The 26,613-nt window shown below is 40.9% G+C and overlaps 1 protein-coding gene across 1 annotated transcript; it reads left to right on the top strand.

Moving 5' to 3' along the window:
- The first annotated feature begins 998 nt into the window (after nucleotides 1-998).
- On the top strand, nucleotides 999-26,613 carry LOC103370708 (equilibrative nucleoside transporter 1-like). Its single transcript, XM_008299839.1, has 13 exons — nucleotides 999-1,087; nucleotides 13,419-13,505; nucleotides 13,720-13,801; nucleotides 14,838-15,019; nucleotides 15,728-15,867; nucleotides 17,406-17,540; nucleotides 18,263-18,360; nucleotides 18,648-18,729; nucleotides 19,359-19,441; nucleotides 19,878-19,986; nucleotides 20,924-21,009; nucleotides 23,820-24,019; nucleotides 24,924-26,613. Exons 2-13 carry the CDS (start codon nucleotides 13,477-13,479, stop codon nucleotides 25,033-25,035), a joined length of 1,338 nt encoding a protein of 445 aa, XP_008298061.1. The 5' UTR covers nucleotides 999-1,087; nucleotides 13,419-13,476; the 3' UTR covers nucleotides 25,036-26,613.

Raw genomic sequence — 26,613 nt, 5'->3', positions numbered from 1 at the left:
AGATATGTTAATAACCATGATTTCCGGTAAGAGACCACTAAATGACAGTTAAAGATCTTTGATTCACCGCATCATCGTGCCAGTAATGATATTATTCATCGAAAAAGATGGCTCAGAATCATCCAGTGAGTGGCACATGGTTAAGAAACTCTTATGCTGCAGACATTTTAATGTCATCCCACATCAAAGAACTATGAGATTTCCCCTCCTATCAGTGTGATGATAGGTTCAGGGACAGTCGGAAAATGTGAAGTTAGAAGTTCACTGAAGTTGGCTGATCTAATCAAAGGACTACTACAAGTATACAGTTTAGGAAATGCTCAGAGCTTTTATTTTGGCATTATCACAGTGAAGAAATACTCACAATGTATGCATGTACACGAGGTTAATATAAAAATAAAACTCAAGTTTCAAAAGTACTCATAATGCAGACTAGAACATTTTATGAACTTGTGCTTTTTTTGTTTTGCTTTATGCTACAGTTTAGTTTGATAGATAGATAGATAGATAGATAGATAGATAGATAGATAGATAGATAGATTCTTTATTGTCTGTCTTGAGTAAAAACAGACATTCATCTTTCAAAAGGCTCAATGAAGCATTAAAACATAATTAAGAACCACTCCCAGGCACACTGACTAAAGCACATTTAACAATAGTTTAAGGGAAAACTACCCACAGAGGTACATGATAATGAAATGGTGCACGTGAAATTCAAATGCTGCACCTTAAAATTGAAATATCATGTATAATAACGGAATGCTGCACTCAAAAATTAACTTTTGCACCTGCAAAATGAAATATTGCACTAAACGGTTCATTGCATAAACACTTGAATATGCAACGTGTGTGCTGCATATCTCAAAATTGACCTGTGCATGATAAAACACGCTCTCCCTGTTGTATCTGGTTTCGGGTTGCGTGGTTATGCAACGTCTCAGTCGCTGACCCTATTTAAGTACATATTAAGAGTCGTTTACGGGTTGTGAAGCTGGTTTTTCCGTGCGGTACCTGAACGCCGCTTGAAGCAGAGGACCGTTCCGGAGCGGATCCACACAGACACAACAAGGCTCCACACGGGAACAAGGTAAGACAATATCCCGCACCAAGTTCATTAACGACGGCGTCAATACGCTAAACGTCGCTGTCAGCAGGGTTTGTCGCTATTTTATCTCCAAAAAACGGCGTCAGTTTGAGTTAGCGTTCGCCTCAAAGACTGACCGTTAAATTCAAATTTAGTGATAAAAAAACAGCGTTACTTGTTCCAGGTGTTGGTTTTTGCGGCTCGTTTCGGTGTTTTTGTGGCAGAAACGTGAACAGACATGCCGGGTTTTATCTTTCTTTATGGTGGATGTCCGCATGCCTCTTTTGTTTGGCTGAGGAAATTAAATTTAGCGCCAACTTCAAGCGTGGTCCTTCCGTCCGTCCGACAGACCGAGCGGCCGAGACTGACGGTAGGTAGACAGTGAAGCTAGCCGGCAGGTACAGCTGCTGCTGAGGGACACACTTTGACCCAAAACCGCCGCTAATGAACTGAATTTCACTATCAGGCACATGCTTCATTTTCTGCCTCTCATCGCGCCACGTTTACTTCCATTTCCTGCCCCCAGAAAACATAAAAAACAACCGTAATGTCTTTTAAATTTTCTAAGTTTTGACTCAAGATTATATGACTATTGTACTTAAAGCTTGTATGTGCCAGCGCGAGCCTGTGATGGATGAGAAAGCGCGTGTGTAATTGTCAGCTTCAGTGAGAGCGACCACGTGGGTCGATACCGGAGCCGGATCGATCAATTGCAACAGTTTGAAACCTTTCGATCAGCTAATCACAAATGATAATTCGGTATAAATGTGACTCAAAGTTGTGTGAGTGGATTTACAAACACATCCTCCACGTGAGAGTCAGTGATGGTGTCTCATGCTCCATCACAAATCGGTGAATGTTGACTTTGTTTTTGTTTTTATTTTTTAAAGAAATTGTATTACAATTAGATGTCTGTTTGAAAAACTATGTCGATTTTACCCCCTTCAACGTAAATCAAAATTTTGTCACAAGATCAGACAGTAAAGGTTAAAAAATAAAAAGGGGGAAGTCCAGTCAAGGTTTCATCAGCATGCCAGCCAGGAGAATGTAGTTTTACCAACAAGCTCTACATTCCTGTTGGTAAAAAAAACAAAACAGGCTGAATCTATGTCAAATCCGTCCTTATGTAGGTCACTTTTAAGTGGTTTCAGGGACTAGTTTTGCCGTATTCTTCCCAAAATGCGCTATAACGCCTCTGCATAACGAGGGATTTCTCTCTGAAACTGAATGGTGTGTTTCCTGGCGCGTCTCCATGTCACACGTGTCTGTGCTATTTGCGACTCGGCTGACCCTGAAGCAAGGGAGATGAGAGCACCAGAATGGCGGCTTTGTTTTCCACCCTGACAGCTGATGGGACAGCGGGGTCGATCCACCACTGGGCGGACGCGAGCATCTGTTTCGTGGGAGTTGAGTTTCCCCTCTTGTTGACTGATCTGACCAGCCATCAAAGCAAGAAGTTATTTATTATGTTGCGTGCCTCAAGGATAAGTGAGTCATTTTTTCGGCGGGTGTTAAGTAAAGATTAGGTTCTAAACGCACCCATAGTGAGGAAACTCTTACTCAGAAACCCATCAACGCTGACTGTAGTGTAGTCATGGTGATAAGTGGAGTTGTTGTTGCCACTTCATCAGTCTGCCATTTATCTAGACCACTTGAACAAACTATAAAGACAGGCAGCTGGTGATGTGCTTTGTTCCTGCTGTGTGTGAGTGGCGGGAAAGGATTCAGGGTGTAAAGGAGGCGGGTCACAAAGGAGACAATAGATTTGGAGACCTTTTATGCTCCCTCCCTCTTTTGGCATGGATGAGATTTTTTTTTTATTTTCCAGAGTTTTCCTAAAGGATTTATGCTGCACTCATTAGTGTCTCACGAAGGTCCGTTTTCCTGTCTCTGTGCTATTGTTTCCTGCTCTTGTTTGTATTGTCCTGATTACATCCTCGTTTTACAAAGCGTGACAATCTCTGCGGTTCCTTCCCTTGCGCAGACCTGTGTGGAAGGTGCAAATGACTGACCTAAATCATATTACGCACAGCCTGTCAGCACTGAGTGGAAATATTACAAACTGTAAGTACATGCTCTATTGCAGAGGTCAGCTGATGGGATTTTTTTCAGCACCGATACAGGGATCATCAACGTGTATAGCATAATTTGCGGTAAAAATTTAAATCTTGGAGTCAACATTTATAACATAAACTCAGACACAAAACTTTTTAGAAGTGCTTTTGTTTATTTTAGGGGTGGGACACGTTAATTAGCGTGATAATAACACGTTAAGTCCTACCCCTAATATACTTTAAAGCGTTAGTTAGGATTAATTAATTACAACAAAAACAATGCGTTAAAAAAATGAATGCATTTAATTGCAGTTTGCATCCAGGCAGCACAGAACGTTTGTCAGCGCTCGATTTCATGGCCCACCGATCACACTGATGCACAAGACGCGTCAGTGCTATGCTAACAACAACAAACATGGAGGAATCCGATGAGAGTGCATTGCTTGGACTGATGGAGGGCAAGTTTCATTTTTAAAAACTGCCTGATGGAAACCTTGACAAGAGTGTTCTTTTGTGCAACTTGTGCATAAAAGATAAAAGGTACTACCTGAATGTTGCAGCAAGCACAGAAACCGCCGGAGCTGTTAGTGCTAGTGGTCCTGGATAGCGACAAATTTTTTTAACGCATTCATTTTGTTGTAATTAATTAATCGTAATTAACGCGTTAAAGTCCCACCCCTAGTTTATTTATATTTTGTGTGTGTTAAATTAAAATGCTGAAGACGTTTGTAACATTTATCCCCAACAAGCCATTACTCATATTCCATAACCAATCACATCAGGGGTCGCCTGATATGCATTTTTAATTATTAGCTATCAAAAAGACTGAAAACCAATATTTGAGCCGATATGAATTTGAGCTATAAGCGAAATTCTTGATGTCAAAATTTAAAATTTATTCTCCAGGGTTGTGGGCAGGTTATTACTCGATGTGTGTAATTAGATAGTGCTGTGAGTGAGACATTGTTTATGACCACAGAAGGACCACAGATAGAGAGAGGAGGATGCATCAGAGCTAGAGGAACACATTTTAACATTTAAAAATTAAGTCATTTTATTGGCAATGGATTTAGAAAAGAAAAAGCAAAAAACAACAGCAAATGGAAACTTGCTGAAAACCGGATCTGATCATCAGCCAAACCTGTAAATGGTTTGCCCCTGCTGTATTTCAACAAATGTAGTCAGATACATATGAAAGTAATAAAAATTATGTTTTTTAGAAACTAACTGATTTGCATTCAGTTGTGTGTGCATCTTTATGAAGGTGACATATTTATGGCGACGTTAGTGCAACAACACCTATTCAGAGGATTCATTTCACCTTCTCTGATGAATGTAAATGGAGTCAACCTACTTCGGCTAATCATCTTGATTGACAGAGGTTGCCTCACCTCCACTGTTTCACTGAAAGAAAAGCTGCAATGCTTTGGAAACTGGGGAATTCTAAATCTAGCGTCGTCTCTTGGAGAAAAACGCTCATGTAGCGACCAGCAGCATCTGGCAAGCTAAGTTTTGTGTTTTGATTGGATTTCGTCTCCCAGCTTTAGTCCAGTCAGCGTCGTTTGAGGTCTGTTTGAATTAATTTTATCCGTCTCTATGTTTCTTTGTCTGCTGGAGGACCCTCGCTGTGTTACCTAGGCCTGCTGTGTCTGCTTGGTTTGCCCCTGATTTACCAAAGCGGCTCGCTGTGCATGTGGGAGTGATGAGGTGATGAGGTATTTGGCCACCTGTCAGGGTCCTTCTGTTCACAACCTACTGTACATTCCCTGAAATGAGCGGAAAGTGCAGGTTGAGAATGTATTTATTATTTTATTTCTGTCAGTCGGATTTCATTGTGCCACTAAGACAGAGCCAGTGACTGACATGAAAGGCCCGTGTGGACACACTGAAGAAACGGCTGCCGACTGTGAGATCGGTTTCCCACCAAACCACAGTGTGTGTGTATGATGGAAGATTGTGAAATTTTTGTGCACAGTTGCATTTGCTGCCAGGGCGACTACCTCCAAATGCAATCAAAAGTTAGATCAACAGAAATGCTAATGGCAACAAAATGTGATAAGTGTTGACCAGCGCTCTGTAAAGTCTTTGTCGGACCCGTCTGGTATCTGGAACCTGTGTTTGATGCATGATTGCTGCTGATTGAAATTCTAAATTGGATTTTCATGCAGATTAAAATCTTGACTGTGTGCTGAGTGTAAGTCGTTCATTATGAGTCTTCCAAGGTGAGTGGATTATCTGGGAATCCTTTCATTTGCAGCACACAGCAGTGTTTTCAGGGAACTTTCTTTGTCTTGTGGAGCCGGTTACTGTCTTAGAAAGTTAATAGATTTATATTCGGGCCTCGTTGCGTCTCCATAACATCCAAAGTTAGGTCGAAGGAATTACCAGAACTGATATTACATAAATGCAACCCCATGTCAGAGCCAGGAATATACTCTGTCACAGAGAGTCCATGAAAAGAAGGGATGCACAGATACCATGCTTTTTAGATGCATTTGGGCTCTTGTTTATACCATGAACTATCATAAAAGAGATTTCAGAACAGCTTTAACAATTATAGCATTTTTAAGCAGAAATACACAACAAAAAAAAACCTAACTCTCATTCCAACCTCTCAAATATGAATACTCATCTCTATTAGATATCATTGTAAACTAATGTATTGTTGTGTTTTGGAGTACTTCTTGGAAAGTCCTGATAAGATGTTAACCTGTTACTGACGAAGTGGTGAAAACAGTTCTTTCCACTATTTTTTGATGTGTAATATGTGTTAATTTATCAATTGAAAAAAGTACAAACACAGGCAGGTCAGTTAATAACACTTTTTATTTGAATTGCATTTTTCCATCTTTGTTTCTCTTAAAATATCCTCAAATTGCTGACCTTTCTCTGCACCACAACGGTACATCAGGTGCCCTTGATTCCAGCTATTTTCGAGTACATGAGCACAGAATCAGACTAATAACGTGGCTGCTGTGATTGTAATGACTTAAGTGAAGCAATTTGAGAAAAGGGCCTCTCACCAGTAGCCCTGCACACAGCTGAATTTTTAGGATACAGCAAATCCATTTCTGCTCTTTTAGGGATTTTTTTTGATATATTTAGGAGTTTCGGTGTCATTACTTTGATATTGTAATGCTTAGTAGCCCTTGAAAGTCATTTCTAGTGCACACATTCCCCTCAAAATGACTGATATGTTGTGGATTAGTGTGGTTAGGTATCAAATGGATACGGTAATGCTGCTTGGTAATGCTGGGTATGATTATATCCATACAGTGTTGCTGATGCTGTCTGAATAAATCACATGCAGAGGATCGACTGATGTACCTCAACAGAGAAAATTGTTAAAACCTGCCCGTCTTTATTGTTAAAAAAAGAGCCAGAAACCTTGATAAATGGTAGAATCTGTGGTATTTCTCAGTGATGTAACATTTAAAGAGAAGCTTACATATTTTCTTGTATGGTTAGGTAGCTCACCCACATGTTCCTCCTTTTTTTTTTTCTTCAGTCTTTCTGTTGTTGGCGGTCATAAAATGGTTTCTTCAGACATAGACAGTCAATAACGCTGTCCTTGAAAGATGAGCAGGAGGAAACGCAGCGTGAAATTGGAATCAAGGTTGTAAAATTCATGGCACTGCAACCTAACAGTGTATTCCTGGATGTTCTTCACCTTGGGTGTTTAGGAAGCTGCATTTTAGTTTTATTTATCTGTGTGTGTTTGTTGGTCATACTAGAAGCAAAATTGGAAATTCACGTCAGGCACAGATATGAGTTGTCATTGAAGGGTTGTAGAGATGGTGCTGTGATGTTCAAGTTGTGTTTTTGAAGAATAGTTCCATTTCCTGATCGCTTGTTGATGCTTGAAGCTCCTGAGAGACGGATTACCTCGTCTACTGTACCCTACTCAGTCTGTTGTTATTTACCCTTTGGTGGATTATTCTGCCTCCACTACACAATTCCCCATTTGTTGTATTCCTAAGGCATAAAACAAACATGTTGGAGGGGTGGCTGTGTGTTTACTTTGCAGCTGTTAGTGTAAGAAATTCAATTTTGTGTCACTTGTCTGTAGTTTTCTGGGGGGGTTCTAGCTATTTCACTACAGTTAATTGCACTCAGGTTGTGTCTCATTTGTGAAATAATCTAATTAGATTACCAGAATGAAAACTCTTAACTCCTAAACACCAAAATCTCCAGCTTTAAGACATGTTAAGTTTTGGGTTTTTCACATTTATGTAAATGTAATAGGTTGCCAGATTTGAATTTAGGAGACTCACTAATACCAGCAACATGAACTCTTTGGACTGGGGAAGAGTTTTTACACCAGTGGTATAAAAATAAATACCTCCCTGTTATTTAGTTCCTCTGGTTAATTCTTAGGAGGCCTTTTTGGTTTAACACTTCTCAACTAAAATGTCATGATTTGGTGAGTGTTTGGCTTCCATAAGCACTGGGAAAGAGGTTGTTCTTCCTTGGTCTCATCATATGACCAGCATCAAACTATTCTGTGTCTCAGCCTGGGAATAAAGGCGACCCTGTTAGAGAGGTACACTGGAGAGAAAAATGAACTCCTGTCTTTTTCTATTAACATTCAGCGCTGATGTAGAGGGCACTTTAAGGAATGATTTAAGTGATTTCTCCCCTCCCTTATGCCCCAGTTTGACGAGTTCACTGCCCAGTGAACTGCAGTCCTTGCCACTGATAGCACGGCTGTGGGCCTGGACTTTACAGCAGATAGACGTGTTATCTCCACGACATGGTGCTACCAGCCACCTTTTTTCACATGCCAGCAGTAAGCTCCAGTGGGAGAGTTTAATGTCTAAGAGGTTTAAACCACCTCTTTCTAGCACCTTCCCATATTGTTAAAACAAAAAAAGAAACATGTGCTTAGTGTCACCCGTTCCCCCAGGTCACAGAGTTTTAGACAAAGACCTCTTTAAACAAAACCAAACAGAACCAACATCTCCTTAGTGTGCATGGTTGAGTTCAGGTCATGCTCGTAATACACTGAAGGCACATCAGCAGCACATGATGCATTATACAATCATATCATTTTCATCATGAGCCTTTCCTGTGTTATCTTATTTGACCTTTAGCTAAACAGCCAATTTCTGATGTTAAGTCTAAGTTGCTGTTCAGTGATTCTTCTATTAACTGGACCTTGGTTAGGATTTGATTGATTGATTTTTTTTTTTATTTTGCAATAAGTGTGGCGATTCATACGTCTATGCTCCAGGATCCAACACAAAATGCATTGGAACCCCAGTTAATTGTGTTCCTTCTGCATGCTGGTTTGTAAAAATGCCTGCAGCAGTAGCTCTGAATACTGGTTATACGTAAACCTGCAGTGTGGAACTTTTGTCTGCCTTTTCTGGCAGAGAAAGTAACTACACAAGTACTGTTGATGCGAGCTCATGACCTGTGGCTCACTGTCAGTCGCTGTCTTTTTTAGACCGTAATCCTTTCACTGAACAACAAGTTTTTTAAATTTACTTTATGTACTTCATCTCAGTTGCTACAGCTACTACACTCACAAATGCTGTCAAAGCAACCATTGCCTGTTGGCATAAAACACATTGCACCAGTGTGGAAATGTTGCCATCAATGCCAGATTTAAAAGTCTGTTATAATGCAGAGAGGTTCACCTGTCATTGATAGGCTTAATCAACATTGTGTGAACTCATTTGTCAAGATCTACATGTTCATTTACATTATAACCTATAGAAGTCACATTTTGGCTTTAATATTAAGAAAAGGTGGAATAAGAACTCAACGTTTTGATTGAGAACAGTGAATGCAGTGAGGAGAACATAAATGGCTTTTAAATTTACATGAGGATTGAATTCAATTCATAATATTAACGCAAAACAACAACACCCCCAGGTTCTAATGATCTATTACTATAAATATTGTTTTAGAAAAGGTTTATTGAGCTGTGAGATGTTTCACGTAATGCATAGATACTACAGAGATTGACCAAAATTTGTTTGTTTTTTTTAAATCATAGTGCATAAAAAACTGTAGGTTTTGGTAATTAAAACATTGTGTGAATTTAAATAAAACACGTTATGGTGTGATCCGACCAGATTTTTCACATGATTGAAATTTTGGACACAGTTGCAGCTATGGGAGGCAGACTGGTCTTAACTGCCCTAGTTAAACCTTTTTTCTCTTTTTTTATACCTTGACATTGGAGGAGGAAACAATAAATTACGGTCTCTGCTGTTAAATCTTTGTTCACTGGAGTGCTGGTTGTTGTTCCCTGAAAGGCCGACTAGTGAAAGTGTTAAAGTGTACCACTCCACAGACTGCAAAGTGCCCATGTGAGTGTGTGTGGGGCGGGCACCATTTCAGCACCAGGAAACTTATGCCAGCTGGCTCGCAGTGACGACACGTTAGGTTGAGAGAGGCATACTTTACAGGAATCTGGGACATGGCTAAGCCGGAGTGCTTTAAACTGTGACGTGCTCTTGTGTCCGTTTTGCCGCTGGCTGTGATGAAGTTTGCACTGAGAGGTTTGACATTTGTCGTGACAACCAGATGGAGAGAGAAAGAAGACAGCCAAGTGTAAAATACTAATTTGGCTTTGTGTTTCTGAAACGACCATTTAAAATTCACAGAGGCATTAAATGCCTTTAGGCAGAGGCACGCATTGAATTCTGGCAGCTTTTTAGGGTTAGGCAAGTTAAACAAAGCTTGTTGAACGTGTTGTCCAACCACATCCGAAAATGAGGTGTTTAAAGTTGTTCCAAACAGCCAACCTCAGAGGCAGGCTGTCATACAGAGAGATCAATGTGGTAACTGTGCATTGTCAGTGTCTCCTGGTCTGGAAGCCATTTACTCATGACACATTAAGATGACAAAAGCACTTGTGTAGAAAATAAAAAAGAAGCTAGAAAGAAGATCAATCATAGGATCTTTCTCACCTCTGCACAGCCGACCAGTCACGGCGGAAATGAGGTGTAAATGTGAGACTGTCTTGTTCGGAAAATCGTCAGGCACAGTCCTCTCAGGCCTGGCATTTAACATTTGTTCAAGAGATGGGATTACCAAAGCCTAAGGCCACTTCAGGCTCGACCCACGTTTTTCTTCTGTGGATAAAATCACCGAATATGCCCAAAAGTTCAAACCAAGCCATCAAAATGTGGTACACATGAGCATGCTCCTATCAAATTTAGAGACAAGATTCAATATTTAAATGAACCCCAAAACCTGCTGGTGGACTGTAGAAGTGTGCTGTTTTAAGAATTTAATTCAGAATCTGCAGATTTACAACTTTCCGACAGCCATTGAACTACTCATCTGTGGTGCTCTGTTCCATCGGAAAGCTTTACCAGATCTAAACTTAAAGTCACGATCTTTTATCACAACCACTTGTCTCGTTTAAGAATTGGCAAATAAAAAAGAAAGTTTGCGCTAACCAGGTTGTGGAGTCGGTACAGTAGCTCCTGGCTGACCATGCTGTCTAGATACTACCTATCCTCTGACATGTTTACATACCTCACATTTATCCCAATGTTTCGCTGAACTTTTGTCCCGTTTCACATGCCGTATAGACCTTCCTCACAGACAGTGGGTTAGTTCGACTCTGCTCAATCAGTCACGTGAAGTTACGATGCATGATACCTAACAGGCTATAGTGTGTGTGGCCTCCTTTATATAGAGGACCCTCTGTCCTGACTCACAGCACACTCATGACCAGCCAGATCAACCATGGGATTCTTCATGTCTGCTACCAACAAGACCTTAAAGAGGAGCTGTCAGCCGATGCAGCTGGGACTCAATCAAATTGTACATAGCAGTCTTGTGTTTACTTAATGTAATTATTGAGTTAATCAGGTTTTCTTTTGCTAAAATCCACCGCTTAATAGTGCAGTTAGCTGTTACAAAGAGGAATTTAAAAAAAAAAAAACGTTGCCAACGACTGAAATTTGTGTCCGCATGATAAATGATTTTAGCTTGTTTAAATGGTAAGTTATGTACATTCAGTGTCACTCACTAAATTACACAGGACAAACAAACAAACATGTTGAATGCATTTCCTTTCTCATTAAACCTACATTGTTTACATCCACGCTTATTTGTCAGCAGTCTCCTTCTTTCCTGCCTTTGTCCTGCCATTCTGTATTACTTGGCCCATCGTCGCCAGATCGCCAGCATAGTTTGAAAGCATTGGCAGGAATCTGTATTGCGTCACTCATTTGCGTCCTCCCTTACATGCACAAGAACAAGCCAAACTGGGTTCTCTTCATAAAATCATGTATCTGTAGTGCTTCAAGTGGTCAAAAACTTCTCAGGGTACATTTTTAGAGCATATCAGCCTCTTACAATTCGAGACCAATTAGTGGTGCTTTTCATTGCATTTAAGTTTCCGTGAAGTTGCTAACACAACCTAAACTTTGCTTTGTGTTGTTTGGGTTGAATGGATGCCAAACCGCTTTGTGTTTTTAAGGAGGAAGTTATTTTGTTTAGAGAAGATATCACACAGCTAGCTGAGCATATGTCTTCCCTCAGATTCTAGAAGTTGCTAGAAAGGAGGGGAGAGAGCATAAATACTGTTGGCTAAGTTAAGAGACTAGGATGAGAATACGAAATGCACAAAAATGGCCAAGGACACAGCAGACATGAACATAACAGCAACAGAGGCGCTGAGGAGGAACAGTGGAAGAAATGAGGTGAGAAATTACAAGCAGCAGGAGATATGGCCAGAGGGGGGGATGGAGGAATAAATTAAGGGGATGTGGGTGTTATAGACTGAAAAATAGGATCATATGGAGAACAGAAAAGATTGAAATGTGAATGCAGGAGACTCAAGAGCAATGAAGAATCATATAATAATAAAAAAAATCAAAATTCCTTGCTCTTGCCACAGTTCGCCCAAAATGATGCACATCCAGGAGTTGACGTGGATACACCAAAGAGGGTCACACATGCTTGGAATGTAAAAATGTGTAGGAAGGGCTGGGTTGAGGAGAACAGGGTGTACGAGGTGAAAGGAAGAGGGAGGGATGGACGCTGCAATGCAAAGAGGGGCAGGTCCAATGGGCAGAAGACAGTTGGGTGTCAACCTACGAAACCTCTGTATGGTATAAAGTGAAGCATGCAGAGCTCGCTCAGCCCTTGTGTTAGCTGTACATCTGACCAGTGGAAAGAGAGATATTCTGTCTGTGCTCAAACTCTTCTCCAAGTAAGTTTTCTTAAAGGGTTCATGAGAATTGGCATGCTTCTCCTTTTTTTTGTTTTTTTGTTTTTCTTGCATGCATTGGAAGATGTGCACGTGTTTCTGATCAGTTTGAAGGCTGACATTGGAATTTCACAACTGCTTTTTTGGAACTCTGCTGTTTCGGCTTGAGTTTCTACCTACTCATTGTTATTGTGGCTGGTTAGTCTTACTCTGCAATGATTTATGAGACGACACAGAAACTAGGAAGCAGCGCTGTTCGGGCATCGGTGTCATACAGTTTGAGATGGTGTGGCAATGCTGATGGCATGCTACCACTAAATTTGGAGCTGACTTTAAACTGAACCCGTGCGTTTTATCTAAACTGGTCTGTTATCATTTTGTTGTTGTTGTTGTTGCTGCTCTGTTTCAATTACATTATGCAGTCTGTAAGATTGTTTACAAGAATGTGAAGGGCCAAGAAATAATGCATCTGTAGACTTTGAAGAGGAATAAGAGAAATAGATGCAGGATGTGATTATTTATAGTGCAGATCAGATAGCCAAAACTGAAACTGATAACTGGAGACTCCCCATACTAAAGATGAACAAAATAAAGAAACATAAACAAGACAGCAACTCTATGCCTCTCTGCAGTGGAAAACGTTACTGCGGCCTGAACTCCTGGAAGAAGCTCTGATTCTTTTCTTATAAATAGTAGCTCCTCCTCAAGAAACAACAATTCGTAAATCAATCAAACTGCACTAGTGGTTTGTTACCCTGTATATAAATAGTGCATGTTAGTGGTGGAGACATACTTCTAAACACATTAAATGTTATCATGAACTGCGCGTTTCCTTCAGAACATGTCACGAACCTCCCAGAAGTGCACTCTGAGGAGAGGTGAGAAGCGAGATGCTTCCTATCTGGAAGATGTCAAGCGTGTGACTGTGACACTGCTGTGGATTTCAGGACTTCCCTCAACACATCCCATTATGAAACTGTTGTCGAGCCATATGTTAAAATGTAAAAATCTAAAAAGGAGAGGCAGATGGCAGCTGATTATGAAGATGTCTGGCTTTGCCGCTATATGTTTTTCATGTTTCCTTATCTGTGTGTTGCAGACCTTGTTGCCACCCTAATTGAACGCTGAGCACGTGCCGCCGACTGTCTGACGGAACCATGACGGCCATCAACGCACCTCGAGACAAGTAAGAGAAGTTGTTTACAAAGGAAATTTAAGTGTGTTTATTCAAGTCTCCTAAAGACCTATTTTTGTCAATATCGTCCGTTAGTTTCAGTCTGTCCAAAGTGAGATTTGGATGAGACCCAGCAAATAACTTTCTGATAAGTGTTTGTTGATGTCGGGGTAAATGACTTGACTTATGCACTTTCATGTGAGTTTCTTTTTTGCTGCTTTCCCAGATACAATGCAGTATGGATCATTTTCTTCATCCTGGGCTTGGGAACCCTCCTACCGTGGAATTTCTTCATGACGGCAACAATGGTAAACTGCAACACTTTAGGGCAGTTGTAATCTTTTGAATATGAGAATGTCTGCAGGCGAATGGAAGTTAATCCTTGATAAGAGACAGACGGAGGTAAAAGGAAGAGCTGCCCTGGTGCCTTTGTGCTTAGCGGGGAGTTAATTAAAAGGGTGACTCCACTTAGCGGAAGGTCACCTCACTTAGAGAAAAACAATGGTTGTTTGTTTGCCTTGCTTTCCAAAACCACCTGGATCCACTCAGGATGGCTGGCATGACTTCAGCCAGGTGGATTTCTGTGACAGAGGTGTAGTCTCCTTAATCCGAGCCATTCTTTTTTTTAAGCTTTTAGGGTTTAACTTCTTAAAATGTGGAATTTCCTCAGAGAGTTGATGTGGACTCACCCTAAGAGGAAATTGTTGTTGTTAAAGCTCACTTAGCTTATTTGTTTTGGCAAAGAAATTTTGGAAAGCCCTTTTATAAATACAATACTCTTTAAAAACATGCACTACAGATATGATTATACTATGACAATTAGTGTTGTAGCAGACTGTAATTGATCAGAGATCCGTATAAACCCCCTACCCTGGAATAATTCCCTAAGTCTCAGTGCAGAGTTGCAATGACAAGATACAAAGCAGTTGTGTGTTCACATAAACGGGGCACGTTGTTGCTCCAATAATGACAATCCAGCCAAACTCTAACAATCAGTCAGGCCCTTCTGTTGAGGCTACTGTGAAATGAATCATGTGTGTATTTATATTCAGCAACCTCCCACCTCTTTCTCTTTTACTGTACACTCAGTTTTCAGGTTATCAGGTCTAATGTAGTCTAGCACAACAGTCCTACAGTACGCTCATATATTCACATAGCAATGCCTCTTAGTATTTACCATTTTTATGCCATCGTCCTATTATCCAGGTCTCCCTTCCACAAAACAAACGAGATTGCTGACTTCACTGGGATTGAATTACACTCCTAAACCTGTGACTCCATGTTACTGTTGAGCTGCACAAGAGTCACTGTAATGAATTTGGATTATTTTGTCCTTCTCTTCAGTACTTCACCGAAAGACTGAAGGACTCGCCCTCCGACGTCTTGACCAATCAGACGGCCAACGCGACCTCACAGGATGGAGACACTCGCAGTGTGCTGGAGTCAAAGTTTAACAACGTGATGACGCTGTGTGCCATGGTGCCTCTGCTCATTTTCACCTGCCTCAACTCCTTCATACATCAGAGGTATCCACCCTGCTTTGTACTATCATACTAAGACCTAGAAAACAAAACGCTGTAGATTTGTCTGTCTTCTATGTGCTCTTCTCTACACATTTTATACATCCAGACTTTTTCCACTCTGCCTTCCTGCTTCCCCTTTGGTCACCCTGTACCACTATAGGTAATACGATCCTGTTATGTCAACGTATGTCTGTATTCCCCCAGTATGTTTTTTTTAATTAGAGCCGGATTGAGAGGGATCTGGGGTGGACCCTGACCACGGCCGACTCTTCCACTGCACAAACACACCCAGGAATGCTATTTATGTTCCCCCCATCTTCTTCTTTACCTCTCCCTGCTTCTCTTAAAAACTTTCTCCCTTTTTTCCTGCTGTGTCTGTCTTCCTCAGTCTTCTTTTCTGTTTTTTCTCTCCTCTTGTTCTCATCAATCAAGAAAGGCTTGCTCATTGGGACTGACTGAAGCTCACTCTAATTTTCCACTGGCCTGTATTTTCTTACAAGAAGAGAGCAATGACTCTCTAACCACTCAGAAAACATTTCAATGATGAATTATAGTCCACTTTGTTTTTAGGCTCTTTTTTTCTCCCAGTACTCTTTGTTATTAATATCACTCAATAAATACAAACGGTTATGTATGTACCAGCTGCTTATGGCTAAGGTTCTTCTTAGTAGTGGGTTTGTGAATTTAATTGCCAGTGTCTGTGTGTTTCAGGATTCCTCAGAAGCTGCGAATTTCAGGCAGCTTGACGGTCATCTTTGTGGTTTTCCTGCTGACAGCGGTGATCGTTAAAGTGGACATGGCCCCTCTGCCCTTCTTCACCCTCACTATGATCAAAATCGTCTGCATCAACTGTAAGTCTATAAAGTTGAATAAATAGCAATGGCGTGATACTTTGTTAATCACTGCAGGAAAAACCTCTATTAAAACAACAGTCAGAGAACATTATGAATAGATATAGCCTAGTATGCAAAATAACAGGTGGTGCACAAGCAGCAGAGATGTAATAACCCATCCTAAATTAGCCTACCTGATACTACAAGCATCAGACTTTGGGTGTGTCTGACCATTGTGTAGACTGATTACTGCGAGTTGTTGTGTTTTGATGCCTCTATAGACCATAAAAGGGGCGTTTAAACATGTTATGTGACTCCATTTTTTCCACTCAGTGCACTCTCAATGTAGCTGCTTATTTGTTAGGTGCAGTTAGTGCAGTTAAACTTTAAGCTTTCTTCATTTAAACTTGATACTCAACAAGTGCATTGAGGTCTGATACGGTCCCATAGTAACAGAAATGTGGACGTCACTTTAGTTTTCTGATAAATCAGTGTGAAATTATTGTTATTGATTGAGTATTTTCTGGGATAAATACCAACAGACAATTTTTAAAAAAAATCTGTGTTCTATTAGTTGCAGCAGTGGACCTGGCAGCAGATCAGGACCAAACCTAAATCTCATCATCTCCTTATAGTGCTTTTACTCTTTGCGGTTCTGCAGATTTTTCAGTAAATGCAACTGCTAACTTTTATCAATACGGGTTGACAAAATGTTAGAAACCTCTCCTTACACAATGCAATTCTGCTCCAACACAAACGGCAACCTCCACAAGTTTCAAACAACTGAAACTAAACATTCTAAGCTAAATGAAGGGGTTGCATTAATTGTAGTGACATTGCACTGTAGTGCATTAGTTTAGGGATTGCCGTCCACAATGTGCTTATATGAATGATTATTTCCATGTGTCTTCTACGCCTTTGATCAAAATCAGCTGCATTCACTGTGTTGGGAAAATTCTCACTCACACACACACACACACACACACACACACACTTTCTCATACCACACTGAGCTTCAGAACACAGTCTGTAATCTCGCTGTGCTTATTTATTTACAAAGAGTCACTGAGCAGCAGGGATAAGCTCACCCCCCTCCTTATCCCCAGTGGGCCAGTCCTGACCCTCAGGTCCTCATGAGGACCAGCCCATCATGTTTCATTTAGAGGGGAGGACGTGGTGACCTCAAAGCTTTGATATCTATGGCGGCACATTCCTCTTAGTGGACACATGTTATGAGGTTTCTGCAGCTAGTCCTAAAGTTGCTGTTTAAAGTTTTGTAATTAATTGATGTGCTGTGAGTTTGTATGACACTTCACAACTTTGTGTGAAGAGAGATAAAGAAAATGGTACACAAGTTATGTAACGGCTATGTCCACAAATTACTTTGTTCTATGTTGTTTGAAGAAAGTGTGTCATTTCTTACTGTTTGTGACAGCAGACGTTGTTTTATGGGCCTCTATCTGTAGCTGTGGAACGCTTTGTTTCTTCGGTTTCATAGTGACTCTGTAAACGTTACTAATTCTTAAACCTGTCTTGCTTTGTGTGTTCCTCGCCAGCGTTCGGAGCGATCCTTCAGGGCAGTCTGTTCGGGCTGGCAGGGATTCTACCTGCCTCCTACACCACTCCCATCATGAGCGGACAGGGGCTGGCCGGCGCCTTCGCTGCTTTCTCCATGATCTGCGCACTGGCCTGTACGCAGATTTGTAGTAATAAATGTGTTTGAGTCAGGCTAAGCAAGTCATGTTTAGTGATTAGCACAAAATCCTGCAGACTGCTCTTTGAATGTAACCTCCCTGATTACAAATACAGTAGTTTTGAAGTCCTTTTTGCACAGGTCTTTCCCTCAGTGCTCTGAAAACTTCAGGGTGGTTTAGCTGCTGTTGGCTCAGTTACGTGTAACTTGATATGACCGTTTTACTAAAATAATAGAGTTTATTTGTTTATCTTTTCAGCTACAGCAGGCTGAATTTGATAAGTCTCCCCACACACATTTCTATTGTTAACTGGTGAATTAGGGGAAGTGTTTTTCTACTTAGTGCTACCATTAGCAGCTGATAGCGTATGCAGAAACATCACACGTGTTCTGCAACTGCTGCTTTTTTGTTTTATTTAACAGTAAAGTCATTATGATTTGGTTTTGAAGTGTAGTTTGGGAAAAACAAGCATTGCGATGACAGCTTTATTTTAGGAGATTGTGACTGGCATTTTTTTAAATTATTTTTGACCTGTCATAAACTAAACATTTAGTCCATTTGTCAAGAATATAAGCAGTATAAGTTATAAGAGTTTCAGCCCTGCTAGAACATAAATCAACAACTGGACCATCAAATATGACTGTAGAGGAATACTGACAGGATTTTATTTATTAACACAAAGCAGTAACGATACCACGTGTCTTGTCTTTTGCCTTCAGCTGGATCCAAACTGCAGGACAGTGCTTTTGGTTACTTCATCACAGCCTGTGTTGTTATTCTCATGGCCATAGGTTCCTACATCGCTCTGCCCAAGATGGTAAGAACTCATAGTGTCTAAAGTTGTTTCTCTTTCTGTTGTTTTTTATCATAACGTATTTGTGTTGCATCAGCTTTCAACTGTCTTCCCGTTTTGCTGTGAATAAATGTGTACCTTTCAAGAAAGTGCTTTGTGAACTTGAAAGAAATATTTCAGATGTGCTTTTTGATAGTCGCTCAAAGCTCAGTTGAATTTACAACACCTCAGGGAACAACTTTTCTTCCTCTCGTCTCTGCTCTACTGGCTCAGTGAAATGGGCTCATTGTGGTTGCTGTTGTTGTCTACAGGAGTTCTTCCAGTACTACATGGAGAGTAATAGATCCAGACCATCTGCTGATGAGGAGAACAAGATGGACTTACTCAAAAAAGGTACGTAGAGAGTCCACACAGGTAGACAAGATATTGGCCATAGCATGTAAACAAGAGAGCAAGTTTCTTTCAGAGGTGTTACTGCAATCCTGGCATATTCGTCCTTCTGCCTTTTATTCCATAATCGGCACAAACAAATAGATGGCCAGCACAGTTCAGTAAAAGTGTTCATGTATGAGCCTCATCTCTCTGTCAGTGGAACATTTTGATACAAGTCAGTTTTCTAAAGGTTGCAGTCACACAATAATCATAAAGTCACCACGTTTCTTATCACCTATGACCTTCTCCGAAACCTGATTCCGAACAAAAGGTCCCTGTTACTGAGTGAATGTTACCGTTTCACATGCTAGGCATACTAGAAGACAAGTTGTCCCCTCATTTGTACATTGTTTGAAGAACGAACTGAGATACATGAGAGCAAAATAAAAGTAACATCAGAGTAATGATGAAATTTCAACTTGATGAGGAGCTACTGCAGATCTTCTTTTCCTCAACATTCCTAAACTCAAACTACACAGATCCTCAAGGACCAAGATCACATGTACAGTTGCAACTCAAACATGTTAATGAACTCCAGGTGTGACTTGATCAATGTAAATAAACTGTTTGTTTGTTTGTTTGTTTCCCAGAAAGTCCAGAGAAGCGACCAGTGGTAAATCTGATGGAGGATGAGACCAAGCCCAGCGTGTCTGTGTTTAACATCTTTAAACAGGTGATACTACAAGTTTCTTCATGGATTCTGTTAAAAAAAATAGAAGAAAACATTGCGTTGTGCTGTTTCCAGGATTGTAAAAAAAAAAAAAAAATAGAGCCCAAAGTGAGTAAAAATGTTACAGGAGCAAAAAACACCCAGAAACTATTTGGGGTTCAGTGGGTTAAACTAGTTTATAACAGTTTAAACAGTCCTTGAGTTAGAAATACTGTATATCCAGTTACAGTAGAAATCCATCTCTGATTGTGACACATCTGTGGTCATTTACAACAACACCTCTACTTAAAAGATTAACAAGTCGTAGGTTTGTCAACCAGTGAGTCCATCACTAGTCAGACATTGTCTGCCTGACCTCTTTATCTGCCTGTTCTACCTGTATGACGGGGGTCAAGCTGGTTGTATGATACTAATGAAGATCCTCCTGTGTTCTAATCAGATCTGGGTGATGGCTTTGTCAGTGTGCTTCATCTTCACCGTCACCATTGGAACTTTCCCAGCCGTGACCGTCGACGTCAAGTCGACAGTAGCAAATGGAGGCGCCTGGGGTGAGTCTGCATTTCTTCCCTTTTCACAGAGATGCACTGTTACAGTCGTTAGTGATAATCAGACACGTGAGAGCGATGGCTGGCGAGAAGGAGATAAGGAGAGATTTTGAACTCTTATACCCAGGCAGTAGTGTGGGGTAGTTTTTGCAACTACAATGTACCCCTTTTTCTTTTCTTTTCTTTTTTTTAAAAGAAAGCGAGTAACAAGAAGAACGAGACTAGTTTAGCATGTTCACACAAATTTACAATTCGTCATTAAAAACTGGAGATGCCACCAGATGAAATACAAACCACATGAAGGTGACTCCTGACTGACTAATCTGTTAGAAGGTTTTAAAACCTACAGTTGTATGGAATGACTTAGTTGGAGCCTTTAGCTGTTCTGCTCTTCTATTTATCACATGGATCCATTCAATTAGAGTTCCTAGATGTTCACTGCAGGTCTTTAAAAGTGGCAATAGACTTTATTCTGCTTTAAAGGTCCCAAGTTCCATTTTATCTTGTTTTATGGTTGCTATAGTGTGAATGTGTAAAATAGAAGCTGTAAAGATGTGAAAGTCATGATGAAATTCACCATTTTTGCTCTATTTTGAGCCAAAAAAAAACCCGAAAGACTCAGTGTAGGCACATGTGAGACTTGAGACAATATTGATCGCACAATATAATGTGATAGAGTAATAATACCATTGACAGTTCAATTAATTCCCTCTAAACTCTTACAATACCATTCTATCTGCTGCCTCACTTGAAGTTTCCCAGGAAAATATTATATAAAGTACATCTGCAATTATCAGAAGAGAAAGAGGACAGTACTTTTGTTTTCCTGACAGCTATCGATAGTGGTGAATAGTGGAACCACTGGGGTGACTGTGGAAGCGCTACATATTTTATTTCAAACAAATGTATCTACAGCTGGTTTGTTTTGCTCCCTTTTCAGATATTTACTTCATCCCTGTGTCGTGTTTCCTCCTCTTCAACATGATGGACTGGGCTGGCAGGAGTCTGACGGCCGTCTGCATGTGGGTCAGTAAAAACACTATAACATGTTCGCAAAAAACACTCACAGATCACATCTTAAGACTAAAAAGCTGCGGTTGAAACTCCAGTAATCGGGCTCATGTATAAGTAAGACTGTATGTAAGAGATGGATGTAGCCTCTGGGTCTGAAAGGTGAAGCCAACTCAGAAGTGCATTCTTTTTAACAGCCAGCAGGGGGCAGCTCCTCTGGTTGAAAAAGATAAGTCAGCCTGTTTTGAAGTAGATGAGAAAGTGACCCTACTTCTCACTGGATTTGTTTCCTCAGTAAACATTTTCCTAATGAGTTCATGGTCTCAGTTGGTGGTCTGAAGACTTTTTTTAATCCAGCATAATGTTGATTTTGTAAATTCTGCTGTCATTTAGAGTCAAATAGATGATAAAGCAGAGTATGTCAGGTGGCTACTGTGTCACTGTGTGTCGTGTCCTCAGGCTCTCCGGGCAGATCCAAACACCCGAATGCCAAACTCAAGTCCACAAACCAGTGGCTGACGTGACTATATCCACCTTTTTGTATACAATTGGTGGTTTAGAGCCCACCTAAGTAGTTTACAGGCTTGATCCCAACAAACCGTAAACTTTGATGTGGGGTCAGTTGATTTCCTCTACTGGAAGTTCATCATGAACTTGTTTTAACCTCCTGCTTGACTCAGCTGTGTCTGTACAGTTCTTGTGCACACAGGCAAACTGAACTGGTTGTTACCCTGCAACAAATCACACGTTTGCTCATAATAGCATCAATCATTTACTGCTTGAGCATATTTCAAATGTACAAATTAGTAACAACAGGGACCTATACTTGAAATGTACCCTGTATGAGGAAACCAAGCAGTAAGCGCTCTTGTTGATGACTACATTTTCCATATAGTTTAAAATAAGCACAATAAAATGTTTGGTGATCTCCTGTTGTCTGGTGGCTGTGTGGTGCCATGAACAGCAGACACAGTTTTAATGACGGCCTTTGGCTACAACAAATGTTTACCCACGAATGAGTCATGGGAGGAATGGTGGAAAAACAAAAGTGTCTCAAAGTAAAGGAAACAAGTTTTGTTGCTGAGATCAGAGGTTTGTTTTGGAGAGAAATCTGTGTGTTCTGTGTCAAGGAACGTGTTTAATTAGAGGTCTGAGAAAAGTGACAGTGGATTTTGAAGGTTTGCTGCTTCTCCCTGTGGCAGCTGGAAGGTTACTGATGGGTGAAGAAGCCCTCAGCAACGCTTCAGTGTCTATTGAAGTCATAAAATCATTTCTGGTACATGCTTTAGTGGAGGGCTGCAAGGTGGAGCGGTGGTTAGCATCGTTGCCTCGCAGCAAGAAGGTCGCCAGTTCGCGTCCCAGTGAGGACACCCGGGCTCTTTCTGTTTGCATGTTCTTCCCGTGCAGCGTGGGTTCTCTCCAGGTTCTTGGGCTTCCTTCCACAGTTCAGAAACATGTTGAGGTTAATTGGTGATTCTAAATTGTCCGTAGGTGTGAATGTGAGTGTGCTTGGTTGTCTGTCTCTAAGTGCAGCCCTGTGATAGACTGGTGACCTGTCCAGGTGTCCCCTGCCTTCACGTTAAGTCAGCTTTGATAGACTCCAGCCCCCCACGACCCTAGTGAGGATTAAGTGGTGTAAAGATGATGGATGGATGGATGGATGGATGCTCTAGTGGTGTTTTTAAACTCTCTTTTGTTCACCAATAAATCTATTGGTGAGGCTCCTCCAGGACTAGGATGTTGAGCATCTTCTGATTCAGAGTGTATAAATAGCCCAGCCTCCTTTGGATTGAATTATCCACATCGCCACTTCCAATCAAAGGATTGATTGTGACAAGCACTTTTCTTTATACTCATACATTAAACATCATGTTTTCTTTCTTTTGTCTATAAATATTTGCCTCTTTCCTGGTAAAACATAAATCCACATCTTTTGAAAAATTTATTCAGAAAATAGCAAAACTTTCCTGCGATTCAGAGGAAATCATCCAATTTAACCAAGTTATCCTGCTACAGACTGAGTACAGTTCGCTGACACAGACTGACCTGCACAGGAATGCAGCTTCTTAGTGCAGATAACGGCAGTCAGCTGCTGGAGGACCATGTGAGTTTATTTATCATCAGACCAGGATCCCAACGGTTGCCAACTGAGGCTGTCAGCTTCTTTGGTCAGTCGTGTCTTTAAGTGAGCAGGTCCATGTTTCTCCTACTAAGAGACAGATTAGACTGTTAACCTTGTTTGTTGAGCTGAGACAAATTGTTATAGAGCTAAGCTTTGCCACGTAATATTCAGAGTCATGTAACAGTTTAAAGCTCTCAGGAAAGGAAACATGTTTGTAGTTTTATTTATACGCACATTTTCGGGATTGTTCGTCCACAGAAAAACACTTTAGTGTTGAACGACTGCAATTATATCCAAGGTTAATACATCATATGCTTCTTTTTTTTTTGGATTAGTTGTCAAAAAATAGTGAACGATGCTCATTGCACGTTGTCAGAGACCAATGTGACGCCTGAGATAACTTGCTTAGTCTGACTCAAATCCACAAAACATTAGAATTTATATAAGAGAGTAAAGCAGCCACCCTGACATATGACAAACTGGTGCAACAACTTTCCTGATGAAAACCTTTTTACAGTTATAGATTGCATAACCCCAGATCACTTGCCTGCAAGCACCGGCCTGTAGTGATCTGTACATGTTCACTATGCGTTCATAGCATATGTGGGAAATAAAAACATCCAAAGTGTGCGTCTGTGTTGTTGCAGTTGTGAGTCCTTGTCTGTCCTCGTGTATCGTTAACTGTGTGTTTCTCCATCTCCAGCCGGGTAAAGACAGCATCTGGCTTCCCGTCCTGGTGGGCCTGCGGGTCGTCTTCATCCCTCTCTTCATGCTATGCAACGTTCAGCCTCGTAACTACCTCCCCGTGCTGTTCCATCACGACGCCTGGTACATCGTCTTCATGATCTTCTTCTCCTTCTCCAACGGGTACCTGGCCAGCCTCTGCATGTGCTTCGGCCCCAAGTAAGGACACACACAGCCTTGACACTCGTAGGAGATGTGGATGTTGGTTTTGGCAGGTGGCTGAAGATTGAGATCACTCTCATGCCAGTGTGTTAAATCTACAAGCACCTTAAAAACTTCAAGATGAACTCAAAATAAGCAGAAGAGCTACACAAGGCTTCAGCGTGTAGCGCTACATTTGTACCATTTGTTTCAACCCACACACAGATCAGAATAGAAAACACAATACGATGCAAAATGTATATCATAAAGTCCAACTAACTGATTGTCGCAGTAGAAAAAGTCAGCACATGATCTCCTTATTAGCCTAAATAAACTGTAAATAAACATGTAAAGCTAGTATTTGCAGCATATTAAATCATTTTAATATGTTTTTTTATCCTGAAATGATACCAACAGCCTCAGAGCAGACCACCTGCTCATAGTCATATGATTTCCAGACACAGAACTTTATCAGATGCAGATCCCAGCACCAGAACTATTGAGGAATGTAATGCAGACAAGTTGGGCTGCTGTGTTTACATGCAAACTGATGTGTGCAAAGTTTACACTCAGATTTTTTGGGCAACTCTAATATCAGCCACACCGGCGACAACTTTGACACGCTGCCTGTTAGTTTGGAGCTGACTTTGAATAAACATTCAGTAAAAGTTAAAAAAGTTAGACCTAGCAGTCTCCAACAGGTTGTGAAACCACGGTGGTGTTCCCTCCTCCATCCTGGAGGTTCGTTCATGTAGCGCTTGTCTCAACACCAGTGACCAGAGCATATGGACCAACCAGTCGACCTGCAGCTACAGTGTCCCTCAGCTTGTTTTTGTCTTCTTTAAAACAAACACATTGTGTCCTCGGTGTGTTTTCATGGTGAAGCTCTCGTTCCTAAACTACTTCTGTCGTCTCCCTGCAGGAAGGTGGCGCAGCACGAGGCAGAGACTGCAGGAGCCATCATGGCCTTCTTCCTGTCCCTCGGCTTGGCGCTCGGCGCTGCAGTCTCCTTCGCTTTCCGGGCCATCGTCTAAAGTGTCCAGTAGAACCTTCAGTAGATGTAGATTTGACCACCACACCCTCCAACACCTCCCCTGTCGTATATGGGAGAAGCTTTCAACACCTGAGAGGAGACGGCACAGCAGACTAGAAGACTAGAGAGTCTTCCACAGCAGAGACTCATCCAGCCGACAGAAGCTGAAATATGTTACTGAATATTTTTATTTCCTCCAAACTCAGCAGCACAAGGCCTACACTTGTGTTTATGCGGGACGTTTACTAATCGATAGCGCTGATCAAACAGCTTGTACAAATCAAAACCAAAAGTGTTTAAAATCAGTAGTGGACTCGTCACAGAAGAGAGCAGGAGGCGTGTTGACCATCGTCTCCATGGCAACGAAGACGACCTTTACACCAGTATCCTACAGCCTCGTCTCTAAAATGGTCTTTTTCACAAAATTCTAAAAACTAATGACGTTAGAGCGCATAACGCTTTCATCACTAAACTCTGGAACAATCACATTCTTAGAAATCACATAAACCAGTCTGATGGTGTGTAAATAGTCTTAAACAGGTTTTTATAAACGTGGCTTTTAGACGCTGCCTCGTGACTCGTCCTCACTACTCAGTACATTTAATTGGAAAGCTGTGATCCTCAAGTTTGTTTGTATTTTTTTTGATGACGTTTGCACATCAGACATGAAACGTGACTGCTTACATCACTCTGGACTGTCGCAGCTTTTTAATCTGATCAAGCCAAATACACAAAGACAACACGGGAAAATGATGAACTTTGAAGGGAAGTCATGACCCATCAGACGGCTAACGAACCGCTCCGCTCTGCTTTCAGTGTTCTCATCCGGGTCACTTGTGTTTTTAACCCTCTTTGTAACAAGAATGTGAGGACGGACCGAACCCTGAAGACGAGGTTTTAATGGGTAAACTGGGCGCTGACTGTCTGGAAACCTTCCTGCTGAATCGTCACCGTCTTAGCGAGCGTCTGTAGTTTTAGTCGTTAGCAGCCTGGTTCTGTTGGGTTCGTCTGAAAACATCCTCTTCTGCTTCAGTTGGACTTAAACATTAGTCACATGTGAAGTGTTTTCTTTTACTGTGTCTTCCTGATAAAACACAAAAGATTTTGCCACCGTGTATTTCAAACGCAACGTAAATATGCAAAAGAATATGCAGCTGTCAGTGATGTGATATGAAATGTGCCATTGTAAGTGAGTGAGTGAGTTTTTTAAATCTCATTCTTAAGAAAGCATTTCTCATTTAATGTGTTCTCATGAAAGACAAGTTTTATACCAGGACTAGTTTTTAGTGTTTTTGAGCTCTGACTTTGGGATAAAAGGCCTGTCAGTGTTATATTTTTGTGTATCGCATTATTGTGGCCTTTTGATGCTGTTTATTTTTTAAAGTCTGCTTTAAATGTACACATTTTTCATACTACCAGCTGTCTACATCCTAACAGCCTGCTTGTTTAAAAGCACAACGTTGGTCCCTCCTTCTGTACTTTTTGTTTTGGTTGTTATGGGACATAGACCATTAAAATGTTACTTAAATTTCAACCTAAAACAGTTCTGTGATAAAAAATAAATGTGTATTTTTAAGAG

Source organism: Stegastes partitus, unplaced genomic scaffold, assembly GCF_000690725.1.
Source record: "Stegastes partitus isolate 25-593 unplaced genomic scaffold, Stegastes_partitus-1.0.2 Scaffold1471, whole genome shotgun sequence".
Taxonomy (NCBI): Eukaryota; Metazoa; Chordata; class Actinopteri; family Pomacentridae; genus Stegastes; species Stegastes partitus.
Note: the sequence above shows the minus strand (reverse complement) of the source record. Positions and strands in the feature narration are given on the sequence as shown.